The sequence below is a fragment of the Spermophilus citellus genome, assembly GCF_964194105.1.
Source record: "Spermophilus citellus genome assembly, chromosome: 18".
In the NCBI taxonomy this organism is placed as follows: domain Eukaryota; kingdom Metazoa; phylum Chordata; class Mammalia; order Rodentia; family Sciuridae; genus Spermophilus; species Spermophilus citellus.
Window position 1 is genome coordinate 63292072 of NC_138200.1, and position 14920 is coordinate 63306991.

At 44.6% G+C, this 14920-nt stretch overlaps 1 protein-coding gene across 1 annotated transcript in view; it reads right to left on the reverse strand.

Moving 5' to 3' along the window:
• Positions 1–3105: 3105 nt before the first annotated feature.
• Positions 3106–14920, reverse strand: part of PKD1L3 (polycystin 1 like 3, transient receptor potential channel interacting) — an 82218-nt gene continuing 70403 nt past the window's right edge. The window contains exons 38-43 of the mRNA XM_081274732.1: positions 14709–14836; positions 12190–12350; positions 9372–9582; positions 7701–7802; positions 7125–7256; positions 3106–3422 (exon numbers count right to left, since the gene is read on the reverse strand). Coding sequence (XP_081130858.1) covers positions 3261–3422; positions 7125–7256; positions 7701–7802; positions 9372–9582; positions 12190–12350; positions 14709–14836 — 896 coding nt within the window. The 3' untranslated portion in view covers positions 3106–3260. The remainder of the gene's footprint in view (positions 3423–7124; positions 7257–7700; positions 7803–9371; positions 9583–12189; positions 12351–14708; positions 14837–14920) is intronic.

Below are 14920 nucleotides of genomic sequence, written 5' to 3' on the forward strand. Positions count from 1 at the left end.
GTCGATCTCTCTGTGTAAATAGTTCATGTTTATACATGATGCAATAAATGGGCCTTTGGGTAATAGAAGATGAAATTCCCAAAGTTCTATGTCTATTGCCAATTATATGGCTCTCTGTTTATAAACGATCCTGAGCCTGTGGGTCTGTGGGTTTTGGTTGTCAAGGTAGTAAAATGGGATCCTGATTCAATTGACATGGGATGTCTAAGGTCTCATCCACCTAGAAAACCAGCAGTAGTTCATTGCCAGGGATAAGACAGCCATTCTACCACGCGGCCTGCGCAGTGGTTTCATTAATGAGGTTCTAGGCATTAAGTTAGTTAGAAGAGATCGGAATAAAACACACAAACCAGTTACCTTATTTATATTGCTAGGTCCGAGACGGCTCGCCTCCCTGGTTCCCGCCTCCAGCCGCCCAGCAGGGCAGCGAGGATGACTCTGGGCTAGCAGGAGAGAGAGAGAGAGCGAACACGCCTGGGAGTAGCCTTTTATTTGGGGAACAAGAGATTCAGGGGAGAATTCCATCCAATGAAGGTTGAGGGGGGGCTGCACTCCAAGGTCAGGGTCAGTGATTGGGTCTCCGGGGTCAGTGGTCACGCACACCCCCACACGGATGGGCTCTCTCATCAGGAAAGGGTCGGGAAAGCTCCGACACAGCCAGAGCGCCTCAGGCCCTTAACGGGAGTGACCCAATCACGTGTCAGAATGGCTCCCCACAAGCCACTTAAGGACCTCATCAAATATGTATTTTTCCTCTTATCGTTCTGCTCTGCCATATTCAGTTTTTCCCCCTATGGCCTCAAGGTAGCTGCCAAAGTTCCAGGTGTTTTATATCAGACAGTGTCAGCAACATAGGAACCCTATCTCTGTGAGTCTCTTTTTATTAGCAAGGAGACCTCTCCCAAGGTACTCCCAAAGTACCTTAGAGACAGAACTCCATTCACTTTTTACTATCCAGAACTGTCACAATCACATGGCTACCTAAACCATTCACTGTCAAGAGAAATGGTTTGCCAAAGCCATGACAAATTAGGGTTTACCTTGAGGTGGCTGCATGAGTTGTGTGGGAGTGAAGCCAGATTTAAAGTTAGGTAGTCAGTGTAGTTAGGTAAATCGGGTCTAATATCCGAGTAAGATCCAAAATGGAGGCCATGTTTAGAATGAATTCCTGAAAAAGTTGAACAACTCTTGGAATGTTAATGAAGTCCGGGAAAAGTCCAAGGCCCAGAGCCCATCCCAAAGAAGTGTTAATGAACAGCCCCCAGCAAACTTGAAGATGCTGACTCAGAAATCCTTCCTAACCAGATTACTTCTTTGGCCCACCTGTGCCCCACCCTTGACAGAACAAAGGACAGGAATGTGACAGGAATGCGGGAAAGCTAAATGAAGACTTCAGCTATAAAAATGGGAGACAACTGTGCTTCCACGGATTCCATCTCTTGGGTCCCCTTCTTCCTCCAGGAGAAGTCTTTTCTGCTGTCCTTTAATAAAGCCTCTACTTTCCACTCTAAACTTGCCTTGGCATGCTTCTCTGGTGTTATACTTCAACATTGGGGAAGCAACAGCGGTAACAGGAGGTGTGGATGGCTAACTGAACAAAGCCGTGTTTCTCCTAGCAATGGGATGGATTTGGGTTAGGGCACCTCCAGTATCTGCTATAAGGGATGTGTGAGGAAGATCATTTTCTGTATGGGGAGGGAAGTGTTCAGTCATCTACACCAATGGCTGTAAGTCCTTTTTTCTCCAGACTTGTGGTTCCCAAGTTCAGCATCGTTATGAAGTCTCTCTTCCCCTTGGAGTCCTCTAGGGAGCTTCAAAAATATTGATGCCTGGGTCCCAGCCCAGAGATTTGATGTGCTGGGGTGAAGTCTAGTGGTTCTAGCATGCAGCCACAGCTTAGGACCACCAGTGGAGATCACAGTTCCTGGAGTGTCATGTAGGAACATTCACCCTGATGAGGTACTTCAGTATCTGGAACCTTGACCTGAGAAGTCTGGGAATCATTGTGGATGCCAGGAGATCCTACAGTGCACACTGAGCAAACCAAAACTCTGACAATTTCATGCCAAAGAACTTGCATAAAGTATATGTCAGATCAGTCGGGGCAGGCAATGGCCAAAGGAGGCAGATTTAAAAGGGCCGCTGAACAGGCTTTATTGAGATATCACTCCCTGGCGGAACTCGATCAGACCCACAGAGGGGATAGGAGAAGGGTCTGAGGAGAAACCGCGTGGAAGCTCGACCGGACTGGACTTTTATGGGGCTTACAGCAGGAAGAGAAGGGCTTGGGACGGAAACGGTGTTTCTAGGGTCCCTTGCCCCCTTGAAGTTGGTCAGGGGAGTTGGCTGAATTCCAGGATTGGCCAGGGGGGTCCTGCTGATTGACAGGCATTAGTCAGGAGATCTGGCTGATTGACAGGCGTTTCCGCCAGCATCTGATTGATGTTCTTTTTCAGCACGGGCTGCTTTGTTCTAAGTTGCCACTAAGTCGCCACCAAGTCAGCCGCCACCGACCTAACAGTATAATCATCCAGCATTACTCACATTTATTTGGTCCAGAAACTATCATGGATTGGATTGTGTCCCCTAAAGAGATAGGTCAAAGTCCTAACCCACCTCTTCAGAGTATGACTGTGTTGGGATAGAGTCATGCATTAGTTAATTCAAGTCATACTGCAGTAGGGTGGATCCCTAATCCAATATGACTGGCACCCTGATGAGAAGAGTCACAGAAAATGCCAAGTGCCAGGACAGAAGTGATTCATCTACAAGCTAAGGAACACCAAGGCTTACTAAGAAATTCAAAAGCTGGAAAAAGCATAGATTATTCCCTAGTACCGCAGAGGAAACATGGCTCGGTAATACCTTGATCTTAGACTTCTGGCTTCCAGAGTTATTATGAAACAATAACTCTCTGTTGTTTAAGCCATCTGGTGTGTGATACTATTCTAGCAACCCAAGGCTACTAATACCACACCCCGTGGTTGGTATTCAGAGAAGCTCTGAACAAGCATTGTTTGAAGGTAACCCCTGATTGACCAAAGAGATAAGACAACTGCTCTGTAGAGAAGACTTTTATTTCTAAGGGGAAATGCATTGGAACAAACAGGCTCTCACAGGGGGGCAATTTTATGCATGTAGGTAGATATCTTTTTTTTTTTTTTTAACTTGCTGGTTTGGTAAGTCTTCTACAGACACAACCATTGTCCCCGAGAGACTTTAGAATCCTTGTAAGCACAGGCCCGGGGTGGATGAACACCTTAAACATTGGGCACAGCTTGTGCTGGTTGAGGAACCCAAGCCTTGGGGGCAGATTCAGCCTGGTCACTGCTGCTCTGAGGGTCCTCTCCTTTATAGCTAATGCCTAGGAAGCTGAATATTTTCATCAGAAGTAAATCGATGATCTCTTCTTCCTCTGACAGCTGCAAGAGAGAAAAGACCAAGCAATGTATTTGCAACCATTCTCTTTGGAGGGTTTTCTTTCTATAGGGAAACCATGGTTTTATTGTCCCAGCCTGAGATCACTTTATTGCTTTTGGTGGGGTTTTATGGTTTTTTGGTTTGGTTTGGTTTTGAGGGGATTGAACCCAAGGTTGCTTTACCGTGGAGCCACATACCCAGCCCGTTTTATTTTTTATTTTGAAACATGGTCTCCTTAAGTGCTGAGGCTGTCCTCGAATTTGCAATCCTCCTGCCTCATCCTCCTGAGTCACTGGGATCACAAGAACACAGGTGTATGCCACTGTGCTAGGCCTGAGGTCACTTAATCATTTAGGTTTTTCTGAGGTTATTTGTTTGTTTGTGGAACTGGCGATTAAACTCCTGGCTTGATGCATGCTAGGTAAGTGCTCTTCCACATCCCCAGCCCTTTTCTGGGGTTGTGATGGCACCTTCTAAGGATCCCAGGGATGTGTGCTTCCTCCTTTTCTTCAATGAGCATGCCTGGGTTTTCCTGACCACATTTTAAATCCCAAGCTGAAGTAGAGAAAGACTAGACCAGGCTACTTGACCTGAATTTAAGCAGCACAGGCAACATGCGGACCCTCTTTGATAACTGTCACCCATTTCCCTCTAGATCAGTGTTTATAGTGTCTCTTTCTTTTGTTCTTTATTATTAGTACATCCTGCTCTGCTTACCTCCTAGCCTAGCCTGGCATGAGAGGAAATTATGGGAAAAGGAAAACTGTCTCCAATTTTCCCACATTTCTCAACCACTTATATGTTAAAAATGCCAGTTCCACAAACAAACAAATAACCTCAGAAAAACCTAAATGATTAAGTGACTTTTATAGCAAAGAAAAAAATGTAGGAAATAGTAATGGTAGACTGTAGGTATCAAAAAATTACATTTAGTAAACTAGTCAGAAAATATCCTCCACCACCCCCAACAGAGGCTATTAAAAATTTATGTACAGGGCTGGGGATGTGGCTCAAGCGGTAGCGCGCTCGCCTGGCATGCGTGCGGCCCGGGTTCGATCCTCAGCACCACATACCAACAAAGATGTTGTGTCCACCGAGAACTAAAAAAAATATATATATATTAAAAAATTCTCTCTCTCTCTCTCTCTCTCTCTCTCTCTCTCTCTCTCTCTCTCCCTCCTCTCTCACTCTCTCTTTTAAAAAAAATGTACAAAGGTCCTCACACATTGCTACTAAGAATATAAAACAGTGCAGCTGCTTTGGAAAACAGTCTGACAGTCACTCAAACAGTTAAACAAAACATATCCAGGGACTGTGGAAGCAGATCAGTGGTAGAATGCTTTCCTAGCATGCATGTAGCCCATGGTCAATCCCCAGCACTCAAAAAAAAATGTCCAAACAAAATCATGCACATAAATATGCATATAACATTATTCATAGTAGCCAAAATATGGAAATGACCCAAAGATCCATCAACAGACAAATGGATGGTAATCTGTGGTATATCCATGAAATGAAATATGATTCACACATAAAGAGGAATGAATTACTGATCCGTGCTACAATGGTGAACCTCACACCGTTATCCTAAGAGGAAGAAGCCAGCCATAAAAACTAACATATATATAATATATCCCCATTTATATGAAATGTGCAGAATGGGCAAATCAAAAAAAAAGAATAGAAAGTAGATTAGTTGTTTTCTGGGGGCTGAAAATATGGAATTTGGGGAATGACTAGTGGTGAGTTTAGGGTTTCTTTTTGGGGTAATGAAAATGTTCTAGAATTTGGTAATTGTGCTAGTTGCACAGCTCTGAACATACTAAAAAACATTTAATTACACATTTTAAAATGGTGACTGTTACAGGATGTGAATTATCTCTTCATTCAAAACAGAATTTCTGGACCAAAAATTAGTCAGCCTTCTGTGCACTAAGTTCAATTAAAGGTGTCTGTGTAATTGCCTGACACCTCCACCTCCAAAATAGGGTATAATTGGAATATCTGGGTGTCAAAATTGCACCCTGATAAAGGCAAACATGTTTCCTGAACACTACAAAATCATTTTCAAGATATCAGATCCGTGCAGGGCAAAGACACTGTGGTATAATAGGAAATATATTTGACCTTTGTCCCTGGCTCCTCCCCCAGAGCTCCTAAAACCACTGCAATTTCCTGAGTGACAGCAGTGCACTTTGCCTTCATGAGCACACCTGAGCTTATGCTAATGAGGTAACTTAGGGCAGGACCCCTAGATAGCTTCAGAATGGGGCTATCACCAGAAAGATCTTTCTAACCCACCAGTCTCCATGAGAAGAAGGAGCAGTGCAGAGTGGAATCAATCTTTATAAAAAGTCTTGAATGGCAAGATGTGAAGAGTGTTGCTAAATCCATGAAGGTGCTAGGAGGGTGGCTCACCCAGAGGGTGCATGGAAGTGCCACACCCTTCCCTCTCACCTTACCTCTGTGCCTCTTCATCTAGCTATTCATGTGCATCCTTGCACCCTCTAAATGGGTTTATGTTATTTATTCTATTTATTTTATTTTATTTATTTTATTCTATTTTATCTTAAAATTTATTATAATGTCCTTTAAAATAAGTAAGAGTTTTCCTGAGTCTTGAGAGCTGAGTTAGCAAGTTAATTGAGCTCAAGGAGAGAGTTATGGGAACCCTGACTGGTCAGCAATATAGATGACACCTACAACTAGCAGTGTATCTGAAGTGGGGGCAGTCTTATGGGACTGAGTTCTCTGCCTGAGTGATTGACACTACCTTCAAGCATATAGCATCACAACTAGATCAATTTATAGGACATTCCGTTGGTGTCCACTGGAATGTTGGTGTGGGGAAAACCTCACAAAATTTCCTGGCTTCTGGAAAAGCAGCTCTCTCTTCCAAATGATCCATTAACATGGTTATGCGTTGCAACTTAGAGAAACACATCACTGCTCTTGGACAGAAATGTAAAAATCAGAGAATGAGTTTTAAGGATCTGTAGGTATGTAGTTTTAGGAAAGATTTTAGGGAATCTTCCAACTGGGCAGGGAAGGGAGAAGCTAGTACAGCTACACCTCCAGAAGGACATTAAAACACATCCAAGTCAACCTAGGTTCCAACCTCACCTCTTCTCCTTTCTAGCTCTGGTCCTAAGTCGGGGATCTCAACTCTGTGGGCATCAGGTTCCTTCTCTGTAGCATGTGGCTGGATTTGTGTACTTCCCCTGAGCTTGGCCTTTCACTATTCAGGACCTGTGAGGCACACTAGGACTAACAGTCACCCGTGGTTGGAGGTTGACGGAGGGGCCCCAGCTCGACCCTCGTGAGTCATGCTGCTGTGGCAGAGGTTTCAGATTGTATTACAGAGTTCTCAACCTTGGCTAGACATTCATATCACTGCAGAGATTTTAAAAATGCCAACTCCAGGGTTGTCCCTGAGCTTCTTGTGTTGGTTTCAGGAGTAATTCCAAGGTATAGTCAGGGCCAAGAATCACTGGAGAGCAGGAGACCCCATTCTAGGCCCAGCACTGCCCTTCACTTGCTTGTGACCTCGAGGAAGTAATTTTCTCCTGGGCCTTAGTTTCCCTTCCTGAGAAATTGGTGTTTTGAGTTATACTGGTCTCTGAAATTCACCATCTAATGTTACTCAGCCAGTCTTCATAGTTCAAGGTTAATTAAAAGGCAAGAATAGGCCAAAAGGAACTCACCTGACCACACTTCTGCTCCTCGCTGAAGGCCACCAGAATGACAGAGATAAATAGATTCAGCACCACAAATGTCATGAAAATAATGCAGGACCCAATTAGGAAGGAACCAAGCACAGGACTGTAGCTCAGCACCTGAAAGTAAGAAGGCCATCCATTCCTGGTATCCTTTGTGCAAGCTGCCACCCCATTCCCTAGGACCATAAGAGGGAAATTGGACCTTGGAGCTGGGCAAAGAAGTATGGGCAGAGCTCTCTGGAGCTGGCCCAGGGAAGGGAGTCGGGGGTGGGGTGGCCCTCCTGCCCACCACTACTTCCTCCAAAGACAGGTGCCGGTCCTGACTACTGCCAAGAATACTCCTGTTGGAGACCCCCAGCATAGTCCTCCTGAGCATCCACTGCCTTGTGTTCTGTGAGCAGGGGTCTCCAGGGCAGGCTGCCTAGACAAAGGGGAACATATGACCAAAGCTGCCCTGTGCTTGCCAGGCCATGGACCAGAAGGATGATGGGGGTGGTGGGGAGAGACTTTTCTACTTTTCATGGAGACACAGTGTGGTTGCAGAGTCCGCCCCACCATTACCTCCTCATAGTTGAAGATTCCTAGCTGAAGGCTGATCATCGTTTCTGCTGCATCAAAGAGGGTCTTGTAGGAATGGAGTTTCCAACCAAATATTAAGTTTGACTATCATAGAAAGAGACCTCATGAGCAGGGAAAAGAGCATGAATCCCCAAATCCTGCTGTTTGACACAGTAGCCTGTGTTAGCTACCTCCTTGGTCTGGCCTGGCCAAACTGTCCATACCCACCCAGACATGCAGGTGGTGTATATACTTCCAGTTTTGTGTGGAATGTGTGTTTTTCTCTGTGGGCCTTTGCATACAAGACCACAAGTGTCCTGTGTGATTGCATGGACCTGTACACCTGTGGACATCATACTTGCATACCTATGCTGTGTGCATGCAGGCACCCACCACCTAAGCCCCTGCTGCTTTCACCAGATGGCTATGCAAAGAAAGTAGGGAAATTGGACATTATGATGCCCAACCCTCTTTCCTCCGGGGCAGTTGGATTGGATGGACAATGGGCTTTGCCCATCTGGGCATGGCTTTCCCCTCAACACACAACCCTTTCCCAGATTTTCCCAGGGCTGCGGTGTCAGAGGAAGGCCCAAAACTACATGGCTCTGAGTTGGTGACTTCTGGCCCCAGAGGACACTGCAATGTCCTTGCACCGCAAATGGCAGACTAAACAAATTGACATGAATTAGAGCATTTGAATAAAACCACCTCTTTCAGCATACACCCTCGACCAGACCACTCCATCGGTGTGCCCTACCCTGTTTTTGAGTGTGGGACAGGAAGAAAGAGGTGGGGGCAGAGATGATAGGGATACCAAAGGGTTGAAGGTAAAGGCAGAGTGGGGACTAGAATGTAGTGGACGTGTGGTCAGGGAAAGGTGGGAGATAGGAGACTAGATATGGTCAAGGTGAGAATGAGAAGGGGTCAGGATCAACATAGGGCTAAAGAGTCAAAGATGAGTGGGGGGCAGGAGTATGATGGAAATTGTGGATTAGCTGAGCATCAGGATTGGGGTTCATATGTGGATGGAGATCAGGATGTGGCAGGGTTGAAAGAGGGTCTTAGTTTCTCACATTACTTGGTAATAAGAAAGAGTTGAATGTTTTTATGGTTTTTTTTTTGGTTCTATTTTGTTTTCCAGTCATTAAAGATGTGATTGTCAGAATGTGCTCAGTGTTAAGGGGCTGAATGAAACAGCATTGATCCTGCTAAATTCAGACCTTATGTCTGTGGCAACAGTGCTGACATGGACAGTCAACCCTCACTTCCCCATCCCTACCCTAACTCAAGGACAGGGGTGACCCAGGTCATCCACCAGCACAGTAAGAGTGCTCTAAGCCTGCCTGGACATTAGCCCTGTGCCTTCGGAACAACTGGATATCAGGAGAACAGGCAGAGTCTAGCTGCAGAAAGGAATCCATCATTGGAAGGAGTTGGGCCCTTTCAGTTCCAGAGCCTATGCTTCCTCACTCCTACTCAACTAAGATCTCTAGTCTTTGCCATTTGATGTGGCCATCTCATGAGCACCCAGCTAAAATACCCAAGACTCAGAAGATCTGCCATCTTCCTCAGGTTCCCAGAGTCTCCCTGGCCCTAACTGTTCACTCCACACCACCTGGTAGCCTTGGCTTCCATGGACATCAGCTCTGAGGTTTTCCCAAAAGAGCCACTCACCGCAATGGAATAAGCCAGGAGCATGATAACAATGATGGTAATAAAGCCTGAAATGTCGCCCCAGGCCCGGCGTAGAGCCGAGGTGATCATGTTCATTTTGGGATTCAACCTGAGAAGATGCCAAAGCTTCACTGTAGACAGGAGTACCAGGAAGGCAATAATGTATCCAAGGGCAGCATCAGCTGCTGCTGTCTCACTGAAACTGATCCCCCTGTGGGAACAAAATGGGAAGTCTGGGTCTTAGAGACCATAAGCAATGCAGCTAAAATCCATCTGGATTCAGGATTAGACACATATTGTCTATGGTCTCAGAGGCTATCAAATCCAGAAACAGATCTCGGGGAGAGAAGTCCAATTCCCCAAACTGGTGACGTTGATGATAGTGATGGTGATGTTATAGTGATGATGGTGGTGATATTGATGATAGTAATGACAATGGTGATGATGTTGACAATGATGGTTGTGATGTTGAGGATAGTGATGATAGTGGTGATGGTAATGATGATGGTGGTGATATTGATGATAGTGTTGACTATGGTGATGATGATGGGGTGATAATTATGATGATGATGGTGATAATGGGAATGATGATGGAGATGAGAATGGTAATGATATTGGTTGGTGGTATTGGTGAAGATAGTGATGATGGTGGTAGTGACAATGAGAATAATGATGTTAGGATGATGGTGATGATGATGGTGATGAAGATGATGATGTAATCATGAAGGCTATGGTTATGTCGTTCATGAGGCCTTTAATTAGCTGTCTTTATTAAAGGTTGTAGAACTAGGGAGAAAAGGTAAAGGAGGAATCCTTTCAGGATTAAGGGGATAGAGCTAAGAGACATCTTTGAGCCTCCCTCTCCCTGCTTTGAGGCCAGTAGATGCCACCCTCTCTGCACACTTGTCTGAGTGTACATCTATAGCTGCCCTGTATTTGAAGGCAGGATCAAAGAAGTATCCACTTGTTGTACTAAGTGAAACTTCATTTGCTTAGTCTCATTTGAACTTCAAGATGAAGTACATCTTTCCAGGCATAGTGATGCATGCCTGTAATCCCACCAACTCAGGAGGCTGAAGCAGAAGGATTGCAAGTTCAAGCCAGTCTCAGCAACTTAGTGAGGCCCTAAGCAACTTGGCGAGACTCTGTCTCAAAATAAAAAAGGCAAGGGAGGTGGCTCAGTCATTAACTGCCCAGTACCAAAAAAAAAAAAAAAACCATGATAAAGTATAGCTTACTATTTCCTTTTCATAGATAAGGAGAGAAAGTTGGCACAAGGTCACTCAGCTAGTGACATAAACAGTCATTTGTGAGTGGTAAGAGAAGTTGAAACCTACATATGTCTGATTTCTAAATCCAGGCTGTGCCCAACATCACACCTTGTTCCATTCTCTTCTTGTGCCTTTGTACTTTAAATTCATTCTTAACTATAAAGAGAAAATCATATTACAGAAAAATATTGAATGATCCCAAGTTTGTAAAAGCTTAGGATATATATATATATATATATATATATATATATATATATATATATATATATCCTACATTTTATATATATAAAATGTATTATATATGTTATATATAATATTTATGTATTATATATGTTATATGTATGATAATATAATATATAACATGTAGTATTTATTATATATCAACATAATAAATATTAAATTAACTCCTTAAATTGAGCAATACTTCTAGTATCATATATTATTTTAATATTTTTTATATATAGGGGCTTGGGGATGTAACTTATTCATAGAACACATATTTAGCATGCCAAAGTGCCTGGGTTCAATTTCCAGGACCAAAAAAACCAAAGTTATATCACACACAGATACACATACATACATTCATGGGTGTGACACAAAGAAGATCTAAATGTTGGTTTGTTGAATGAATGAGACAATGTTAGAGGTTAGGAATAGAGTTCAAATTCTGACTCCAGTATTTACTTGCTGTGTGACCTTGTGCAAACAATTTAACCTCTCTAAGCCTCATTACAAATAATTCTCTTATTTGTAAAAAAGAGAAGATAAGACCATCTCTTAGAAGTCTCAGGAATATTAAGATAGGTAAGAAAGTGCTTTCACAGTGGTTTTGTAGGGCTGGAGATATAGCTCAGTGATAGAGCACCTGGTCAGCATGTGTGAAGCCCTGGGATTTTCATGACAGTGTACAACATCCAGCAATAACTCAATAAATATTTGTTATATCTATAAAAAGAGTGAGACAAGAAACACCATGACCCCAATAAGCCACAGGGATCCTAGATCCACATAAGCTAGATTTAAGTTACTTCTCTGCCAAAGTTAAGCTCTATGGTCGTGGGGAAGTCACATGACCTCCCTGAGCCTCAATTTCTTTGTTAAACAGGGCACTGATAACACCACCCTTCATCAGTTCTTATGTATCCTGTGAACACATAAGATATGTATGAACTCACCCTGCATAAGACATAGTGGACGCTTAACATGTTGTAGCAGTTGTGGAGCTACTTGGGCTCTAATACTTGCAAGAGCTCCCCCAAAGACCAGGGAGGACTTCAGCAGCATACCACATGGTCCTACATTTTGGTAAGATTTACCAAGGTTAGCTATGTTGTATTTTGTCTTTAAAGAGTCCTCTCCAGTTGTATCTGCTTCAGGCACCACAGCTGAATCTTGGTGGCAACTGCAATTATTTCTACCAGGTGTGTCCCCTAGTCTGCTGAGGTCCACAGGATTTCCAAAGCCTCCCTGACTCCTGGGCCTCAGACAGCTAGAAGGAGGAGAGTCAGTCGAGGAGGGGGGGCAGGGGAGCTAAGACAGCCACTTACTCCTCCCTGTGGCTCCTGTAGCGCTGAAGGTCACGCTCCACAAGGACAGCCCTCTTCACAAACACTGCCAGGGCACTCCAGCTGACCAGGATGATGGCTAGTTCCAGAAGATTCCACTTGCTGCAGAAATAGCCCCACTTCTGCTTTCTCATGAGCTTGCCCTGGGAAAAGAGCCTGAGCTTCTGCTAAAGGCTGCAGACCATGATCACTATCCCCTTACCCCACAGCTGCTCCTGTCCCCACCAGAGGGCTCTCTAGCAGGGGTTACTGATCCCAGCAAGGCTGTCCAGCCCTGACCCCACCTACACAGAGTGCCTTAAGGCCTCTCTCCAACCTTGTATAGACTTCTCCCCTTGTCCTGGCTGTAGGATTTATAAGAGTAAATACAGTGTCTACTAAGAAAACAACCTTGTATAGACTTCTCCCCTTGTCCTGGCTGTAGGATTTATAAGAGTAAATATAGTGTCTACTAAGAAAACAACTGACTTCTCTCTGATGCGGCAAAAAAAAAAAAAAAAAAAAAAAAAGTGTGTGTGTGTGTGGGTACTCTCCTCACCCTCACTTTTCCAAGAGACTATACTTTAGAAAACTTATAAACTCTGTGCCCCTTGAAAGTGTACATACATCTTTCCAAAAGTCAAACAAGCCTCCTGCCAGTTTTACAACTCAGAAATGTCTTTCTCAAGGACTGGAGAGCCATCTTTTTGGAAGGCAATTATGAAGGAAGATAGTGCCCCTTCTCAGGGTGTTCTCTGCATGTCGGGTAGGTGCCCACCTCCTCAGGCTCCTAACTCAAGTGCCAGCCCTTATCCTATCATAAAGGCTAAAGCTTATTTTTCCTTTTTATTTAGGCAGTTAGAAAACTGCCTAAATAAATATTTTATATATATATATATATACATATGATACTATATAATATATATTATACATTGTATATTATATGTATGATAAATATTACAAATATTTACATATAAATATGGTGATTCCAGGTGAATTTAGAAAGGATGAGGTGACAAATGGTGCAGTCCAGTCCTCTGCTTGAGGGTGCCCGTCACCCCCTTCAGAGCAGGAGTGCTGTGGGTTCTATCTGCTTCACTGTACTGCAGGTTGTGCTCACCTTCTGTCTTTGCAACCCCTAGAGCCACTGCACAGAACACACCCCACATTCTGGTCTGATGCTTATTCAATAACAAGAGTTGTTTTTCCTCAGGAGGAAGGGGAGTGGTTGGTTGCTTGATGCGTGTGGCTTCAGTTTTGCAAGATGGAGAGTTCTGGAGATGTTAGTGATGGTGGTGGGATGATAGAGAATGTGCTTACTGCATACTTAGGTGTGTGCATAAAATGCAAAGTGGTGAGTTTTATGTATACTTCACAGTTAAGAATCAATAATTTAAAACAATTACATTTCTTTCTTTCCTTTCTGTCTCGGGGAGAGGTTTCCTGGACTGGCAGGGTTTAGCCATACTTTCCCAACAAGTGTCCCAAGTCAGAGCTAGTCATCCTGCCAGCCCTCCTCTTCCTCCTCTTCCCCTTCCATGCAGAAGAACCGTGACCTAAGGAGGGGTACCTGTGTCTGGTTAGTGAGGAGGCCAAGTTTGCCTCCATAATAAAGAGGATTATTAAAACTGCTGAGCAGCACTCTGAATAAAAGTGAAGGTTTTGGGGAATGACTTTGTGAAGCAACTGCAAACAGAATGCAAAGACAACCGAGAGAAGAGAAGTGAAGGGTCAAGGGGGTGGTCAGTCCCTCTGCTGGGAGGGACAAGTGAAATGATGTTGATATCTCTGGCTGTGGGCTTGACTTGGTGATGGTGGGAGCCCTGTGTGGCCTGCTTTAGGAGGTCATGTTGCAGCATGGGGGTGAGTATGAAGGTCAGGCATCAGGCTCTGTGTTCAAATGCTGATCCTGGTGGCGGGGGAGTGGTTCATTCCTAGCATGCGTGAGGCCCTGAGTTCCATCCTCAGCATTGGATGAATATCTCACTTTGGGTGAGATGGGGCCCTACAGCTGACTCCCAGCAAGTTGTAGCATCTCCCAGTCCTCACCATAATCAACAGCTGCACCTTCCTGGTGTAACACATCAGTGAAGGAGGTAAAGGGGATTTTGCCTACTTCCTAGGGACAACAGATAAGAACAGAACACACCAAGAACCTCACCATCTAAGCTCAGAGTATCCTCCGTATGGGGACAACCACCCTCACATCCTACCATCCCCTCACCTCAGCTCTTTGGAAGGTCTCAATTAAGCAGAAATAGGGACCAGTCCTCCGTCCCCAACCCACTAGAAGGACCTCAGAGCTGTTGATTCCTGAGGAGTTGCCAGCCTTGGTCCTTCCCATGCCTGACACTGTAGACAGAAGCCTGGGTCATCTGTTAGAACCAACAAGGACCAAAAGGCTGACACCATACTTAAGGCAAAGCCTTGCTGCCACCTTCTTCAGGCCCACTCTAAGCGGGGGTCAGGGGGAGACTAGGCACACCCCAGAGCCACCCCTGCCTGTGCACATGTCCCCTCACCTGCACTACCATGTAGTAGAAGAGGAAGATGAAGTAAATGATCTCCGCTGCCACCACAAAGGGGTGCCAGCCATTGGTAAAGGGGTACAGGCGGAGGCTCTGCAGGGCCGCGTGTGTGAAGAAGGTTCCTGGAAGCACAGAGTACATGTCAGTCCAGGCCACTTGCCCCTCAGACCAGTAGACAGGCTGGAGGACTCAAGTTCAGACACTTC